This window comes from Diabrotica virgifera, chromosome 1, assembly GCF_917563875.1.
Source record: "Diabrotica virgifera virgifera chromosome 1, PGI_DIABVI_V3a".
Classification (NCBI taxonomy): Eukaryota; Metazoa; Arthropoda; class Insecta; order Coleoptera; family Chrysomelidae; genus Diabrotica; species Diabrotica virgifera.
Window position 1 is genome coordinate 26,508,734 of NC_065443.1, and position 14,672 is coordinate 26,523,405.

The following is a 14,672-nucleotide window of genomic DNA, read 5'->3' on the forward strand; positions in this document are numbered from 1 at the left end:
CATACTAAATTTTTCTTTTATTAACACTAGAATATCCTATTTACATTATATAATAATCAGATTAATATAGCTATATAAATATATACACACTTTAAACAATTTGCTGCTTGTTACAGTATCTGCGCAATATTTATAATACAGTCCTTCTCAATATGAGATTTTTTTCCATCCTTGATGAAGTGGTAACGATTTTGTAGAAAAAATTTAAACAAAACATGTTTTACTGAATTTAAACTCACATCAACAATTTTTTATTATATAAATCAAACCATGAGACTGCACTATTGAGTGCAGACTTTTCAATAATACATATTAGTTTACTATTTTAAAGATATGAAACTGTTTTCTTGTGGCATGTTTACATTAATATTGTATTTATTTAAGATTGAACAGCAATTAATTGCAATAAAATGTAAAATGAAATTGGCATTGTGGTTTTAATACCACATAAATATAATAATTTGAGATTAAGATTTTGTTAAACCTCAATTGATTGTAATCAAATGTAAAATGAAATTTTCATTGTGGTTTAATCCCACTTAAATATAATATTTAATTTGTTTGATATCATCTTATAGGTCTGGATCCCGCGTACCAAAAAAAAGTTGATTAATAGCAAGCTGAAAATTTGTTAATAGCTTAACGGTGTCTAGTCGGACAAACTTTGATGTACGGGAACACTGGAACAGGGGAAGTTTTAATTGTGGAACAGTTTAAAAATTTGGAACGTAAGATTACGAAAACGTTTCATGTATTTTGTCGGACAGAACATCCAATTGATTTGTTACCCTTTCATTAAACTCTCATGCAAAAATCAGACTGCTATTACTAACCAACATGATTCCTGTCATTTGACATGTTCTTCGTGTTCCACTCATTAAATGCCCAGTTTGTGATAAACAACAGTCTGATTTTTGCATGAGAGTTTAATGAATTGGTAACAAATCAACTGGAAGTTCTGTCTGACAAAATAGATTAACGTTTTCGTAGTCTGATGTTCCAAATTTTTAACCTGTTCAACAATTAAAGCTTCCCCTGTTCCAGTGTTCCCATACATCAAAGTTTGTCTGACTAGACACTGTTAAGCTATTAACAAATTTTCAGCTTGCTATCAATCAACTTTTTTTTGGTATGCGGGATCCAGGTCTATTAATGTAGTTGCTAACATAAACAAATCTGTGAATATTGAAATGACATAAAACAAACTATTTTATCATTCTCTTTGCTGTAAAGAAATTAAACACCGACATTACAATATAATTACCTCATCATCAGGAAAATACAACCTAAACTGAAATAATACATTAATTTTTGGTCAAAAAACAACTGAAATTATGATAAGCATGTACATTAAAACTAAAAACTATAAAATTAACCCTTGGCAAATTTTTGTAACCCCAGAAACTTGTGTTTATTTCATATAAAACTAATACTATAACTGAAAAATATACTTAAGACACAGTTTAAAAATAACTAATTGTTTTTTAAGTTTTTTTTAAATATGAGAAATAAAACTGTTAAATCTCAGAAAGAAGCAAAATTAATAAGCATAAGTATCTAAAATTCAATAAAATATAAAAACATATCCAAAAGTGTTTAGATAAATGTGAAAAATCAAAATTAACAATTCAATGTTGTAAAAAATATAGCTGTTAAAATCGACACATTCTTTGTTAAAATGAACACTGATGGTTTCAAGTGCAAAGTATCGAAGTTCACATTTTTAAAACTTTTAATTTTGTCGCCATTCGAATTTTTTCCTAATTCATTCCTTTGTAAGAGGTAAGTGCGTAAAAGTAATCAGCAATTTCAAAGCAATTTATCATCAAATAATGAAATAACAATAGAAGAAAACACACTTAACTTATATTTATATGAAAATACACTATGTATTAGAAATAACATTTTAATCTTTTATCATTTTCACACAATAATGGCTCCAGATCAAATCAAAATTACTTTTGTTTCCATCCTGGATCTGTTTCTTTCCTTTATTACAAATGGTTTAGATTTAGACCCTACTACTGCTATAATAGACTACTGCGATAAAATTGGCTTTGTTATTGGATAATACCCAGGAAATTATGACAAAAATCATAGCAGTTACCAGTACTGACATTTAAAAGTTAACTTAATGCTACCATATTGATTTCAAAAGCAAATTACAATTACACATATATTTTATTTACAACAAGTAAATAGCACTGTGTAAATTATTTATAGAATAAACAAGTTAGGTTAAATGTATGTCATCAATATTCACTACTTATCGATATTATTGAAGCATCTAAAATGTTTTGCCTTGCATAGAAAGGGCAGTGCTTATTTATTTGGATTAACGTAGGTAGATATTAAAACATCATTGTTGTGTTAACCAATAGCAAGTCACATATAACCGGAAGTTGATTCCACCCATGCTTTGATAGAAAGAAAATTAATTAAGGATGGATGTCCAGGAGACACCAGAAATTTTTCAATTTCCAATTTAACTGAGCCAGCACCATGCTTCGGAGGGCACATAAAATAGTCAGTACCACTAAAACCTGAGCCAGAACCAGAAGATGTAGAATAAGTGAACTGGCTGCAGTACAACCAATCATAACAACAAACTGCTTCTAAAGTGAATGCTCTGAGCCTGGCGGCCTTATTTATTCTAAAACAAGTTGAGAACAAGAAGTTAAACAATATTTTCAAGAAGGCTACTCAATATTCCAATTTCACTCAATATTCCAATAAAACAAGATCATCTTTTGGCAGGTTCTATCTCACAATGCACTACTTTTTGGAAACAAAATAAAATTTCTTCCCCATATGTTACAGATAACTCTATAGAAACATAATATAATTTTAATTTTTAGTCATTAACTAACTACTGAAAGTTTTCCGTTTCTTCTCAACAGTTTTGCTTTTTTGTAGATGACATTTTGCACTTAAGCCATCAACATACTTTTCAGAAAAAATAAATGAAGACTCTATAGGCAACCGAAAATAAGAATGCAGCACCAAGGTTAGCGATTGTAGAACTATAAATATTGACATTGGTCATTGGAGTTTTGAGTTTTGCAATGGGTTTTGTATTTGTTGAATGTTGAAATAATTTTTAATAGTAATAATTCGTTGGTAATAAGTTTAATAGTAGGTAATAAGTTTTTAGTAGTAATAAGCCGATTTGAATTGCGTTTCGAAGTTTCAACTGCACTAGCCCAAAGGTTTTTTCTTAAAAAACCAGTTGGTTTAAACCAAGTTTTCAAACATGTTGTTTAAGCCTGCCAACCTTGAACATAACCTTGATTTCTGCAGCACAATAGATAGTGTTCATATTAAGCCGGCCACTCACGACACTGTCACGTGGTTCAATTTTGTCGAATTCAACTAATTGGCAAAAATTTTGGTCGTGTTTGACTGTGCATCCAACAAAATCGTTACAATTTTACCGCAGAGAAACTGGCTTCTATGCTGCAGTACTGCAGAATTGATATCATCGACGATTTTTTCGAACGACACCACAGTATCGTGAATGGCCAGCTTTATTATTGGTGAATCATGCACGACGTCCTATACAATTGGATTCATTTTTCTGCTTTTTCTAAAGTAACATGTTCTTCCCTTTTGTGCGCTTTATTGTTCCTTATTGATTCTTTTTTCATTGGCTGTAACAATGATTGATATAACCATTCAGTATATTTGTTGTGATACATATTATGATACAAGACTTATGGAACATTACCACTATGTAATCTAAAAATTATTGTTCCACAACTTTTTAGGCTATGTTTTAATATTTTGTAATGAAAAGTGAATTTCAATTCGCTATTTGAATCAACACCCAGAAGTCTGTTTGAAAACAATACTGATTTCAACAACTCATTCTTATCAAATTACTTTTAAGACGTAAATATTTTTATACAAACACAAACTCAAAGCAAAATGGAAGAACAATGTCAATATCTTTAGTAACTCGTATGCTTACCAGGTAGTGTACCGCTTATTTTGATTTGCCTATTGAATAATATTAAAAATAACAAGGTACTAAATAATATCTATGTATAAGACCTATCAATAAGCTGGTCTTTAGGTGATAAAAAATGTATTAGCATGTACTGTTACTACCACATAGTATAAAGAAATGTAATTAGGGAATGCCAAAAGTTCATTAAAGTTTGTTTGCATTAAAAAATCATTACTGAAAAATAAATGGTAAAGATTGATTAAAATCAAATGTATAGAGATAATAAATGGGTGATAATGAACTTTTTATCATAAACATACAGTTGTGATCAAAATATAGAAAAATTAAGAATACTATTTCCAACAACTATTTAATAGATAGTTGTACAACAATATTAAGTAAATTATTTATTACAAAAAAAAAAACAGAAAAATTAATTTCCCAGTAAATAAATATTTTAGTGGTTAGTTTCATAAAGATAAGTTCATTTCGATGTTTAGTTAATAGTTATGTTTACTGGCTAATTATGGTTTAATGAGTCATAAATTCTTTTGGAAATTTCCATTCCCACTAAATTATATGAAAATTATTGTACAATTAATAAGTATATTAAAAAATGTAGCACATTAAACATATTTGTATGGAAACATTATTATTTAGTTAATCATGAAATTATGTAAACTTTGTGAAAGGAACCATAATTTTATTATATTTTTGATCTATAGTACTTTAAAAGTTGGTTCATTAGTTTAAAAGTTATCCTGTTTCGTTAAAAATCAGCATCAATTTTAAAATTAGTATCACCAGAATCAATTACACCTTCCTTTTGATATTCGCCAACTTTCTTTTCAAAGAAATTTGTCTTACCATCAGTAGAAATAATGTTCATAAAATCAAATGGATTCTGAGAATTATAAATCTTTTTACAACCAAGTTCTAACAACAATCTATCTGCTACAAATTCGATATATTGACACATTAGGTCACAATTCATTCCTATTAAGCTTACAGGTAGAGCTTGAGATAAAAACTCTTGTTCAATAGTTACAGCATCACGAATAATGTCAATGACTCTCTGTTCAGAAGGTTTTTGTACTAAATGAGTAAAGAGTAGGCAAGCGAAGTCACAGTGCAAACCTTCATCTCTAGATATTAATTCATTCGAGAAAGTTAGACCAGGCATAAGGCCTCTTTTCTTAAGCCAAAATATTGAAGCAAAACTACCAGAGAAAAATATGCCTTCTACAGCTGCAAAAGCAACGATTCTTTCACCAAAAGCTGTATTTTTAGAATTAATCCATTTAATAGCCCAATCAGCTTTCTTTTTAACACAAGGAAGAGTCTCGATAGCATTGAACAAGAATTTTTTCTCAGCTGGATCACTAATAAGCGTTTCTATCAACATACTGTACATTTCTGAATGAATATTTTCAATAGCTATTTGAAAACCATAAAAACACCTTGCTTCTGTTACCTGAACCTCCTGGCTAAACCTTTCCACCAAATTTTCGTTCACAATACCATCAGAAGCTGCAAAAAACGCCAGGACATGCGAGACGAAATGTCTTTCATCTTTAGTGAGTTTATTCCAATGTTCCTGATCTCTGGATAAATCTACCTCTTCTGTTGTCCAAAATGAGGCTTCTGCTTCTTTATATTTAGCCCAAATATCAGGATACTCAATAGGAAAGACCACAAACCGTTTAGGATTTTCACGCAATAACGGCTCCAATTCAGGATCGAAATTACTGCTGTCTCCATCCTGAATCTGTTTCTTAGACTTTACAGACGATTTAGACTCGACGGGAGGGTCTGCTGGAATGATGTTGGCTTTGTTTTCGGATAACACCAATTTATCCGTTTTGGGGACCAAAACGTCACTCAAATTTTCTTTATCGTAAGCCGGCATTGTAACTATACAAAACAATGTAAAAGAAATTAACAAATATGATTTTTTTCAGCAAAATTTTAAAATTACTCACCTCAGCGAAATTGTACAACTGGACACACCACAAAACAAAGTAAAATAAAGCGCGGTAAAATGGGGCTTGTATTTATATACGCCGAAGTTTGGCGCGAAAATAAGTATTATATGTGAATCTGTTTGGTTAGATAAGTAAATACATATTATGACGCGAAATAACTTTCTCTGTAAGCAGTGGAATATTCTAAACCGTTATTTTTTGCGCCTTATTCTATAATTGGGTGATATTTTTAAAATCAAAACATAACCTTTATTAATACGCCGCGGTTGGCGCCTGGCGGGATTAATTTTGCTTATTCAGCCAGCTTGTCACTCTACATTTGGAAATTATTGTTTTTGGTAACGGTGTATAAAAAATAGCACCTCTACGGACCTCAAATTTATTTCAAAGGATTCTGATTCAGTTAGTGATTTAATGGTCATGGTCAATGATTTTTTTTGGGTGCTCAACGTTAGTATGTTTCCTTTCCATTTAAAAATGTTCGCTGTATCTAGGTACACGCTAACGTGTACGCAAATAAAAAAGTTAGGTACACGCTTAAACGTCATCAAGTCAGTGACGTTATTATTTAGCGGATTTAGCGTGTACTATGACTGGGTTTTTTGGTACACGCTAATTTGAGCCGCGTGTATGCTGTGGTATTAAGTATCTGTAAGTATCGCGAGTGTCAGAGTGTGGTTAGAATTTGTCTAATCGCGTTATGTTTACACTTTAATATTGATTTGTAAAGAGTTTCCTTATTTTTTACTTGTTTAGTGTTTTTTTTAATTAACTATGGAGCGTGGACAATTATTTAGTTCTTTTAATGGGTTTAACAACATTCTAAAACAATATGAAAAAGACAAGAGACAAAAATTCGTGATTAAGGGTAGCAGAAGTAATAAGATAAAATATACGGGGCGATTAATTAGTGTGATAAAGCTCAGTAGATCTGCTATGGTAATATATAGCAATAAAAGTTAGTAACAAAAATTTTAGCAAACTTTGACATTCATATTACAAAATTAATAAAATTAGTTAGAATTTTACAGGGCGTTCGAAAATATAGTGGCAGACCAAACTTATGTTTTTTAAATGGAACACCCTATATTTTATTTTATGTTCGAAATCTTCTTAACTTCCATATCACAAAAATATAAAGGTTTATTATGTTATACAGGGTATTTACAAAGTTATAACCAATTTTCTATGAAAATCGTAACAAATTCAACTCCCAGTATAAATAAAAATACACACCACAGCAAAAATAAACACCAATATAAACTGATATAATTAACTTACGTATAAAAATTATTTTAGCAGTATTTTGTATATGTATATCATGTTAACTAATATTTATTTTACTAACCTGAATATATACTTTTATATACATATTGTTTTATTACAATTAAGTTTGAAACATCTGAATAGTTTTGCTTCCCTTCCCCTTTCCTTAATAAAAATATTTTCTATCAAACAAACAACAAACACTAACATATCAAAATAGCGTGTACCAAAATATAAAGCCACTGGGCACGCTAAATAATGACGTCACTGGCTTGATGAAGTATAATTCGCGTGTACCTAACTTTTTTGTTTGCGTACACGTTAGCGTGTACCTAGACACAGCGTAAAATGTTGTGTTTTTAAAAATCTCTACCATGAAACAACAAATAATGACAGCCATGACAGTCTCTTGACAGTGTTGCCATAGTTATTCAAAACCTTTTCAAAACCGTTTTATGAAAAAGAAACATTTTTAAAGATAAAGATTTTTATGACAAACATTTTATTGTTGCTTATTTTAACAGAAAATTACTGCTTTGGTATTAGAAAAATTAGTATTTGTATTGTATAATATTTTTACACACATAATTACCAGAAACTTTGTTACACTCATAACACACGTGTATTGTTAGTTGCCGAGAAATAAGGCTAAAAATTTGTAAATTTTAGAAAGATTATTAAAATGGCAAAATTGATTATCCACAGATTCACAGTCCAGAAAATTAAGTGAAAATAAATAATGGCATCTTAAAAAATTATAGTTAATGATGAAGTTAGACTTTTAGACGATACACTGTCACCTATTATCTTCAGTTTTGTTTTGAGAAAGTTTTAAAAGAAGTAGGTAAGTATAAACAGAAGAGAGCTATAGGTAGTTGAACATATTTTTTTGTACAAAGCCACAATGCATAATGTTTGCTGACTATAAGCAATAATTCTAATAAAAATTAAATAAGAATGATAATAAACCTCGAGGAGAAAGCAGGAAAAAAGGATTATACAATCAAGAACGAGTCGAGGACAAAATACACAGAGTAGACAGAGAGTTTTCAAAAACACTAATTTAATTGCAAAAAATGTAAAAGGAAACATAAAAGTTCAAATATATAGAGAATTGAATACATTGGAACTACACACAGTACCGGTGCCAGGGTATCAGGTGCCTGCCTGCAAAACTAGCATAGGCGCCCTTCGGTTTTTTAAAATTAGTATTTTGTTTCACACCAGCGGAAAAAAGCTCATTATGGCGCCCCCTATAAACAACGGCGCCCCCTGCCGCACATCCCTTGCAGGCCCGTTATCGCCGGCCCTGACTACACATACATATAGTCCGTCCGCTATAACTTTTCCCATGCGCTACGATTCATTTTCAATCAAATTAGGTCAAAACAGAAAGTGAAACGTACGCCGATGTGTGTAGTATATAGTATTCAGTATACAAAATGTATATACACATCGACGTTCGTTTCAATTTATGTTTTGACTTAATTTGATTGAAAATGAATCGTACCGCATGGGAAAAGTTATAGCGGACGGACTATATACGAGAATCCTAGGAATATAAAGCTTCCACGAAGTGTCTCCAGCGAACTCTATTTTAGTGCTTTGATTTCGAGCCATTTCTTTCCCATCTTTCACTATTGTCCTTTTCCAAGTTTGTTTAAGGGCTATCTACTTTCCGTCGGCCTTGAGGATTTCAATACAACGCTGTCCTACAATGCCATCTGGGGATCTAAGGAGTGTGTGGCCCAACCATCTACATTTTCTTCGTTTTATTAAAAAAGGAAAAAAAAAGCATAGGGAGACGCCAGTGGCGGCTCGTGATTTTTACAATAGGGGAGGCTATACCTAACTCTAAAATATCTAGACAAATTTGCACTAGCAAAAAAATGCGCCAAACAATGTAATGTAAGGCCCCATTTTTTGACCATTTTTTATTTACATTTCATAATATCATCATAATTCATAATTTCACAATATCATATCATTTTAAAAATAATTAGTCTAATTGTAAAAGTTTAATACCAAAGTTTGTGTCGTTTATTTGTTAACAATTCCAACTTTGTAAGTAGATATGCATACCAAAGAAATACAGATTTGAAGTTTTGCAGTCCCTACAGGTTGAAGGTTCACATTTTTTAAGATACTCAACTGAATTTTTTTAATTCTAAACGCGGCCTACTGCGAATCCAAAAACATGATAAATTACCGATATTTTGCTTTACGTTACAAATATCGGAAAAAGTTATTTGAACAAGTTGTTCCAAATATTACTCTAACCCCAAATACCAAATTTCATAACAAAATTCGCACTTTTAGTTTTTTCATTATTTTTAGTCAGGACCCTAAAATTCGTTGTCCCGAGATGCACGCAACGGCAACGGAGCCGAGAAGCTAGTTAGCCTCCGTTGGTAAATCACCGGGTCTCCTTAAACGCCTGCTTCGCTGCGCGGGGCATTAGCAACGGAGGCTGGCCGGCTTTTCGGCTCCGTTCATGCATCTCGGGATAACCCAGGGTCCTGCCTACAATAATAATAAAAAAACTGAGACGCAATCATGCGTTCTAATGCTAATGCTCCGTGCGTATGGATATTTAGTGATGATATGGAATTTACACGTTGTATAATAGTGAGAGTGCTTGTTGTTTTTCGCGATTCAAGATAAACAAAACAGTGTAGCGTGTGTAAAAAACTTTATGGGGAGGCTAAGCCTCCCTTGCCTCCTCTGACGAGTCGCGACTGGGAGACGCAGAATATCGTGGCTGCGCAACCTGAGAGAATGGTACGAACATACATCAAATAAACTTTTCAGAGCAGCCGTCTCTAAAGTCCGAATAACTATGATGATTGCCGACCTCCGGCGCGGAGATGGCTCTTGCAGAAGAATATTTGCTTTATGACATTTTCTTGGTTGGTTTGGTTCCATAAATTTTCATTCGATATTCGAGATTTTTCATAACTTTCCATTGATGAAAACTTGTAAGTGCATGTGGACTCTGGGTGCTTGTATCTTTCACGTTTAACAGCCATCCTATTATCTTTTAGTTTAATTTATTTGATTTATTTATTTAATTTAACAGCCATCAGCCATCCTATTTTAACAAAGTACACTTTGTGTTGAATCTTTTACATTTTGTGTTGAAGATTTTGATTGTGTTTTAGTAGGGTAAATTTTAGTACAAATTCAATCACTCCCTTAATTTCCTGATTGTTGAACACAATAGTCTGGTTGTTTCTAAAGCCTAATCGTATTTCTTTCGTTCTGTTGATGTTTAGACCAACCTTCTTTAATTCTTCTTGTAGTTTGTTTACTTGGAGTTGCATGTCCTGTTTTGTATGTGCTAAGAGGCATCATATATTTATCAGCGTAATCTAGATCTTCCAGTCTGTTTCTTAATCGCCAGTAAATTCCTCTATTAGAGTTTAGTTTTGTTAATGTTAAATATGGGGGGGATAAAACACCGTTTTACTTCATTTAGCAGGGCTCGATCTTGGGTCAGATGTTACGCCGTAGTGTAGGTATTTTGCTTTCTGTATCACTCTAGAGTTCTTTGATACGATTTATTATTTTTAGGTAGCCGGTCAGTCAGATGGTCGGTCAGATAGCCTAGCGGCACAGTATATAGAGGTTCCACAGTAAAACCACTCCTCTGTCGGCGCTTTGATCTCAAGAAGTAATACCGGCAGTACGCAATTGTCAATTCACCAGTGGTGGATGCGGGTTTTCCCTGTTAAAATCCGTACGTTTCTATGCGACTAGCAATGCGAGAGTGGGGCAAAAGCGACTAAGAACATTGCGCGGTCGCCATGCGCGACTATAGATTTTACTTCCAATTTTTAGGAGAGTGGTTCTACTGTCCCTCTTTATACTGTGCTAGCGGTCTGAGTTGCTCGATCGACAAATCTAGAGGATATTCGATCGAGGTTCGAGCCCCGGCCGGTGAATAGAAAAATAATAAATGGCTAATGTCGTAGTCTAAAATTCCAAAGAATCTACGGCTTGGTCTGAAATAAGCTGGTTTCTGATCGGCCGATGGGAGTGCGGTACGGCAAGGGATAAGGGCATGCGTTTCGGTCAGAGCCGTGCGGTACATCTTTTCAATATGATGCAAGTCTTCGAAATGCCGCCCCTGAAGTATGATTGAAACTTAACTTTTATTTTTATTAAATGAAACGACACAAAATGAACGAAAACTTTTATTTTTAAAAACCAAACATACTTTACATTCAATGAAATATGTATTAACATTAAATAGAATTTACAAAAATTACAATTTTGCCCTTCTGACTTTAATTTTGGCAAACTGTTAATCCGATTGCTGTAGTCTAACCCTAACAACACACAACATTCCAGGAATGTACTACCAAAGTTCTATCAATATTTGAATGTCCTGGACATTTAGGGAACATTCGGTGAACATCTGATTAAATTATTCCTGGAATGTTACCATAAGACATTCTGTGAACATACTACCAATGTTCCTATATTTTAAGTTGCGAAATAATACATACGTGTAAGAGATACAACATTACTTATAACATACCAGACAAACTAAGTGACATTTTAGGCCTACAGTGCAATAATATGTCAAATTTAAAGAGTTTCCCAAGTTCAATGAATACAATATTATAAACATACAAATGTAATAAAAATTATTGTTCGCGAATATTCAATTTGGAATGCGATTTTGTTAATAAAAAAAATACTTATAACTTATGCAAAACCCAAGCGAGGCATTTATATTTATTTCTTTTGCGTTCATTTTCAAATTCGCCGTGCATATATTTTTGTGCATGGCGCTTGAGAGGGCATCACGTGACTAAAAACGACCAACCAACGACCTCGCTTCGGCCATCTTGGCATCTTCATCTTGGCGACCTTGCCGTTGCCCGGCCTTGCCTTGCCGTGGATTGTTGTTTGTATTTTGTATTATTTGTGCTTTTTAAGAATATTTTTTTAATTCGGATACTTTTATAATAGCTTTAATAGTATTATTAACATAGTGCATAAAATGGTGTCCTGTTTTTAACGCAGTTGGAGTAGCAGAAACAAATGTAGATAAAAAAATCTGCAGGAATAACGTTTCAATTATGACAGAAGCTCAAAACAAATGACTGTGAATGAAAAGCCCTATTAAAAGGTTAGTATGCAAATATGTAAACGAAAGCATGCCCTGTATTTCAGAAAATAAATTAATACTATTAATACCCTAATAATACTATTCATAACAAATCTTTTAAGTAACGTAGATATAACAAAGTGAATAAAAGGCATAAATCAGAAGAATTATTATTTTATTTTATAAGTTAATAATTGGTCATATCCATTTATTATTTTAATAATAATTGTGAATAAGCCACAAACTTCGCTTATTCCTAACTAAAATAGTAAATAGAGATAGGTAATAACAAAAGGATTTGTAAAACTAAAATAATTCTTTTTGCGTTTTTGCTAGTGTATGCCTTTATAAATAGGATGGTAGACCACACACTATAATATGCAGTACCAACTAATGAATACACAGAATATTATAGTCGATTTGCTAAACTCAGTCTCAGTACTGTATTACTCAGTATTACTGTAATTTTGGCAAAATTGGCCAAAAACAAAAAAAATTACCTACTAAAATCACTAGCCAGTTGTGTCTGAGTTTGGGGAACCGACTATACTAATAAACAATTTCTAAGCTGTTTTATAATAATTTTGTGAGTTCATTAATCATATTTTTTATTTAAAACTAAAATTTGTTAATAATGCTTAGTAATGCATATATTTTGTATTTTTAGCTTTCCAGAAGATCCTGCGAAGAAGACAAGAAAGTATAGATTAGATTTGTTAATAGAGGAGTATGTTCAAAACACTTTTTAGAAAAAGATATTGACAGAACTTCACTTTCATCTGTTCGTTTGAGAGACTGTGCTGTTCCAATAGCTTATGTCACACAGGTATATGCATAACCTAATTAATAATACAGTCCGTACAATATAGATACTGTTGTAATTCATTATCTACATCGGAGATCTAAGTTGACATTGTTGCCCAACTACAAAAAATTTTTGAATTCATTTTAAGTCAAATATATCACATAATTATTGCGAAGTAGATTATACAACAAAACAGATTAATATTCAATGTAAATAAATAAAAACATCAGAAATCGAAAACAAGAATTAAGGTATAATCTTATGTTACAGTTATTAAGGTACCAAGGGTATTATAGGGATATACGTTGACCGAAAGCGTTATTATTATAATACCTGTGGTGCCTTCAACGTTTAATGTCCGACTAAATTATTCTTTATATGCGAAAAATTTGAATGAATTTTGAATTGATTAGTTTTTAAATAAGTACATTTACCAGTAACAGTAGTAACGTAATTGTGGTAACCATAGTTTTAGTTAGGTTGATATTTGTCAACTTGACAGTATCTAAGTCGTTATTTAAATTTAATGCCCAAGGGCGTTATATCGTACTTAACAGACTTCGAAATGTCATTATTTGTCAAATAATGTACCAGTAGGACATTAAAGTAAATAATAAAAACAATAAATATAATGAATACTAAATACTTATTTGTTTGTGAAAAATCTATTTCTTTGTGGATTTTTGTAATTAATTATTCTAATGGGGAAATAAGCCACAATTTACTTGAAAAAATAATTTTATTAAAGTTTCTACTTCCACATCGGATGTCGTTGTCAAAATACAAAATGTTCATTATTATTATTTTATTTATTAAATATTATTTATTTAAATATTATTTAGTATTTATTTTTTTATTATTATTATTTATGCATATTATTACCTGTAAATAATATTTCTTCTGATTGTTAATTGTAAAGGATAGAAAAATTACCTTTTATTTTATTTTCTTTTAGAATCAGCTGAGAGAAGTGGTCTACAAAAAACCAGAAAGGAAACGGAATATGTGGCTACGAAAAGCAAAAGAAAGGTTTACAAAGCAAATGTGACACATTTTTTTATAATATTTAGGAATGTCAGCAAATTACATTAAAAAATGTATGTAAAGATTTTTTGCAATAAAAATGTTTATATTTATCAAGGATGTATTATTTGGTATGGCCATATATCGTCAGTGATGTGACAGTACCTCCTATCTGTTTTTTTTTCAAGAGATTTGTAAGATAGACTAAAAACTTGTTTCGGCCACCTCCTGTTTTCATATATTTTTTGACTTGTTTTGCAGTAAATTCAACTATCTATTTACTACAAAAAAAGTCAGAATACGTACGAAACCAGAAAGTGACCTTAAAAAATGTTTTTCGTCTCCTGCAAACCTCATGAAAAAACATATAGGAGGTATTGTCACATTACTGACGATATATTTCAGTGAATGTCTAAAAAATATACTGTGAATGTTCAAAGAACGTTCGTAGACATTCATGGAATGTTCTAACAAGACATTCAGTCTAAAAATATACTGTGAATGTCCAAAGAACATTCATGGAAT

The 14,672-nt window shown here is 31.6% G+C and overlaps 1 protein-coding gene and 1 long non-coding RNA gene across 2 annotated transcripts; one reads left to right on the plus strand and one right to left on the minus strand.

Moving 5' to 3' along the window:
- On the minus strand, nucleotides 1-6,215 carry LOC114328861 (ribonucleoside-diphosphate reductase subunit M2 B). Its single transcript, XM_028277824.2, has 2 exons — nucleotides 5,932-6,215; nucleotides 1-5,863 (listed from the first exon to the last, which is right to left on the minus strand). Exon 2 carries the CDS (start codon nucleotides 5,856-5,858, stop codon nucleotides 4,719-4,721), a length of 1,140 nt encoding a protein of 379 aa, XP_028133625.1. The 5' UTR covers nucleotides 5,859-5,863; nucleotides 5,932-6,215; the 3' UTR covers nucleotides 1-4,718.
- A 5,331-nt stretch (nucleotides 6,216-11,546) lies between these two features.
- Nucleotides 11,547-14,260, plus strand: LOC126887746 (uncharacterized). The gene is made up of 3 exons (XR_007699183.1): nucleotides 11,547-12,340; nucleotides 12,987-13,145; nucleotides 14,080-14,260. It is a non-coding gene; the product is annotated as an uncharacterized LOC126887746 (long non-coding RNA).
- Nucleotides 14,261-14,672: the final 412 nt, after the last annotated feature.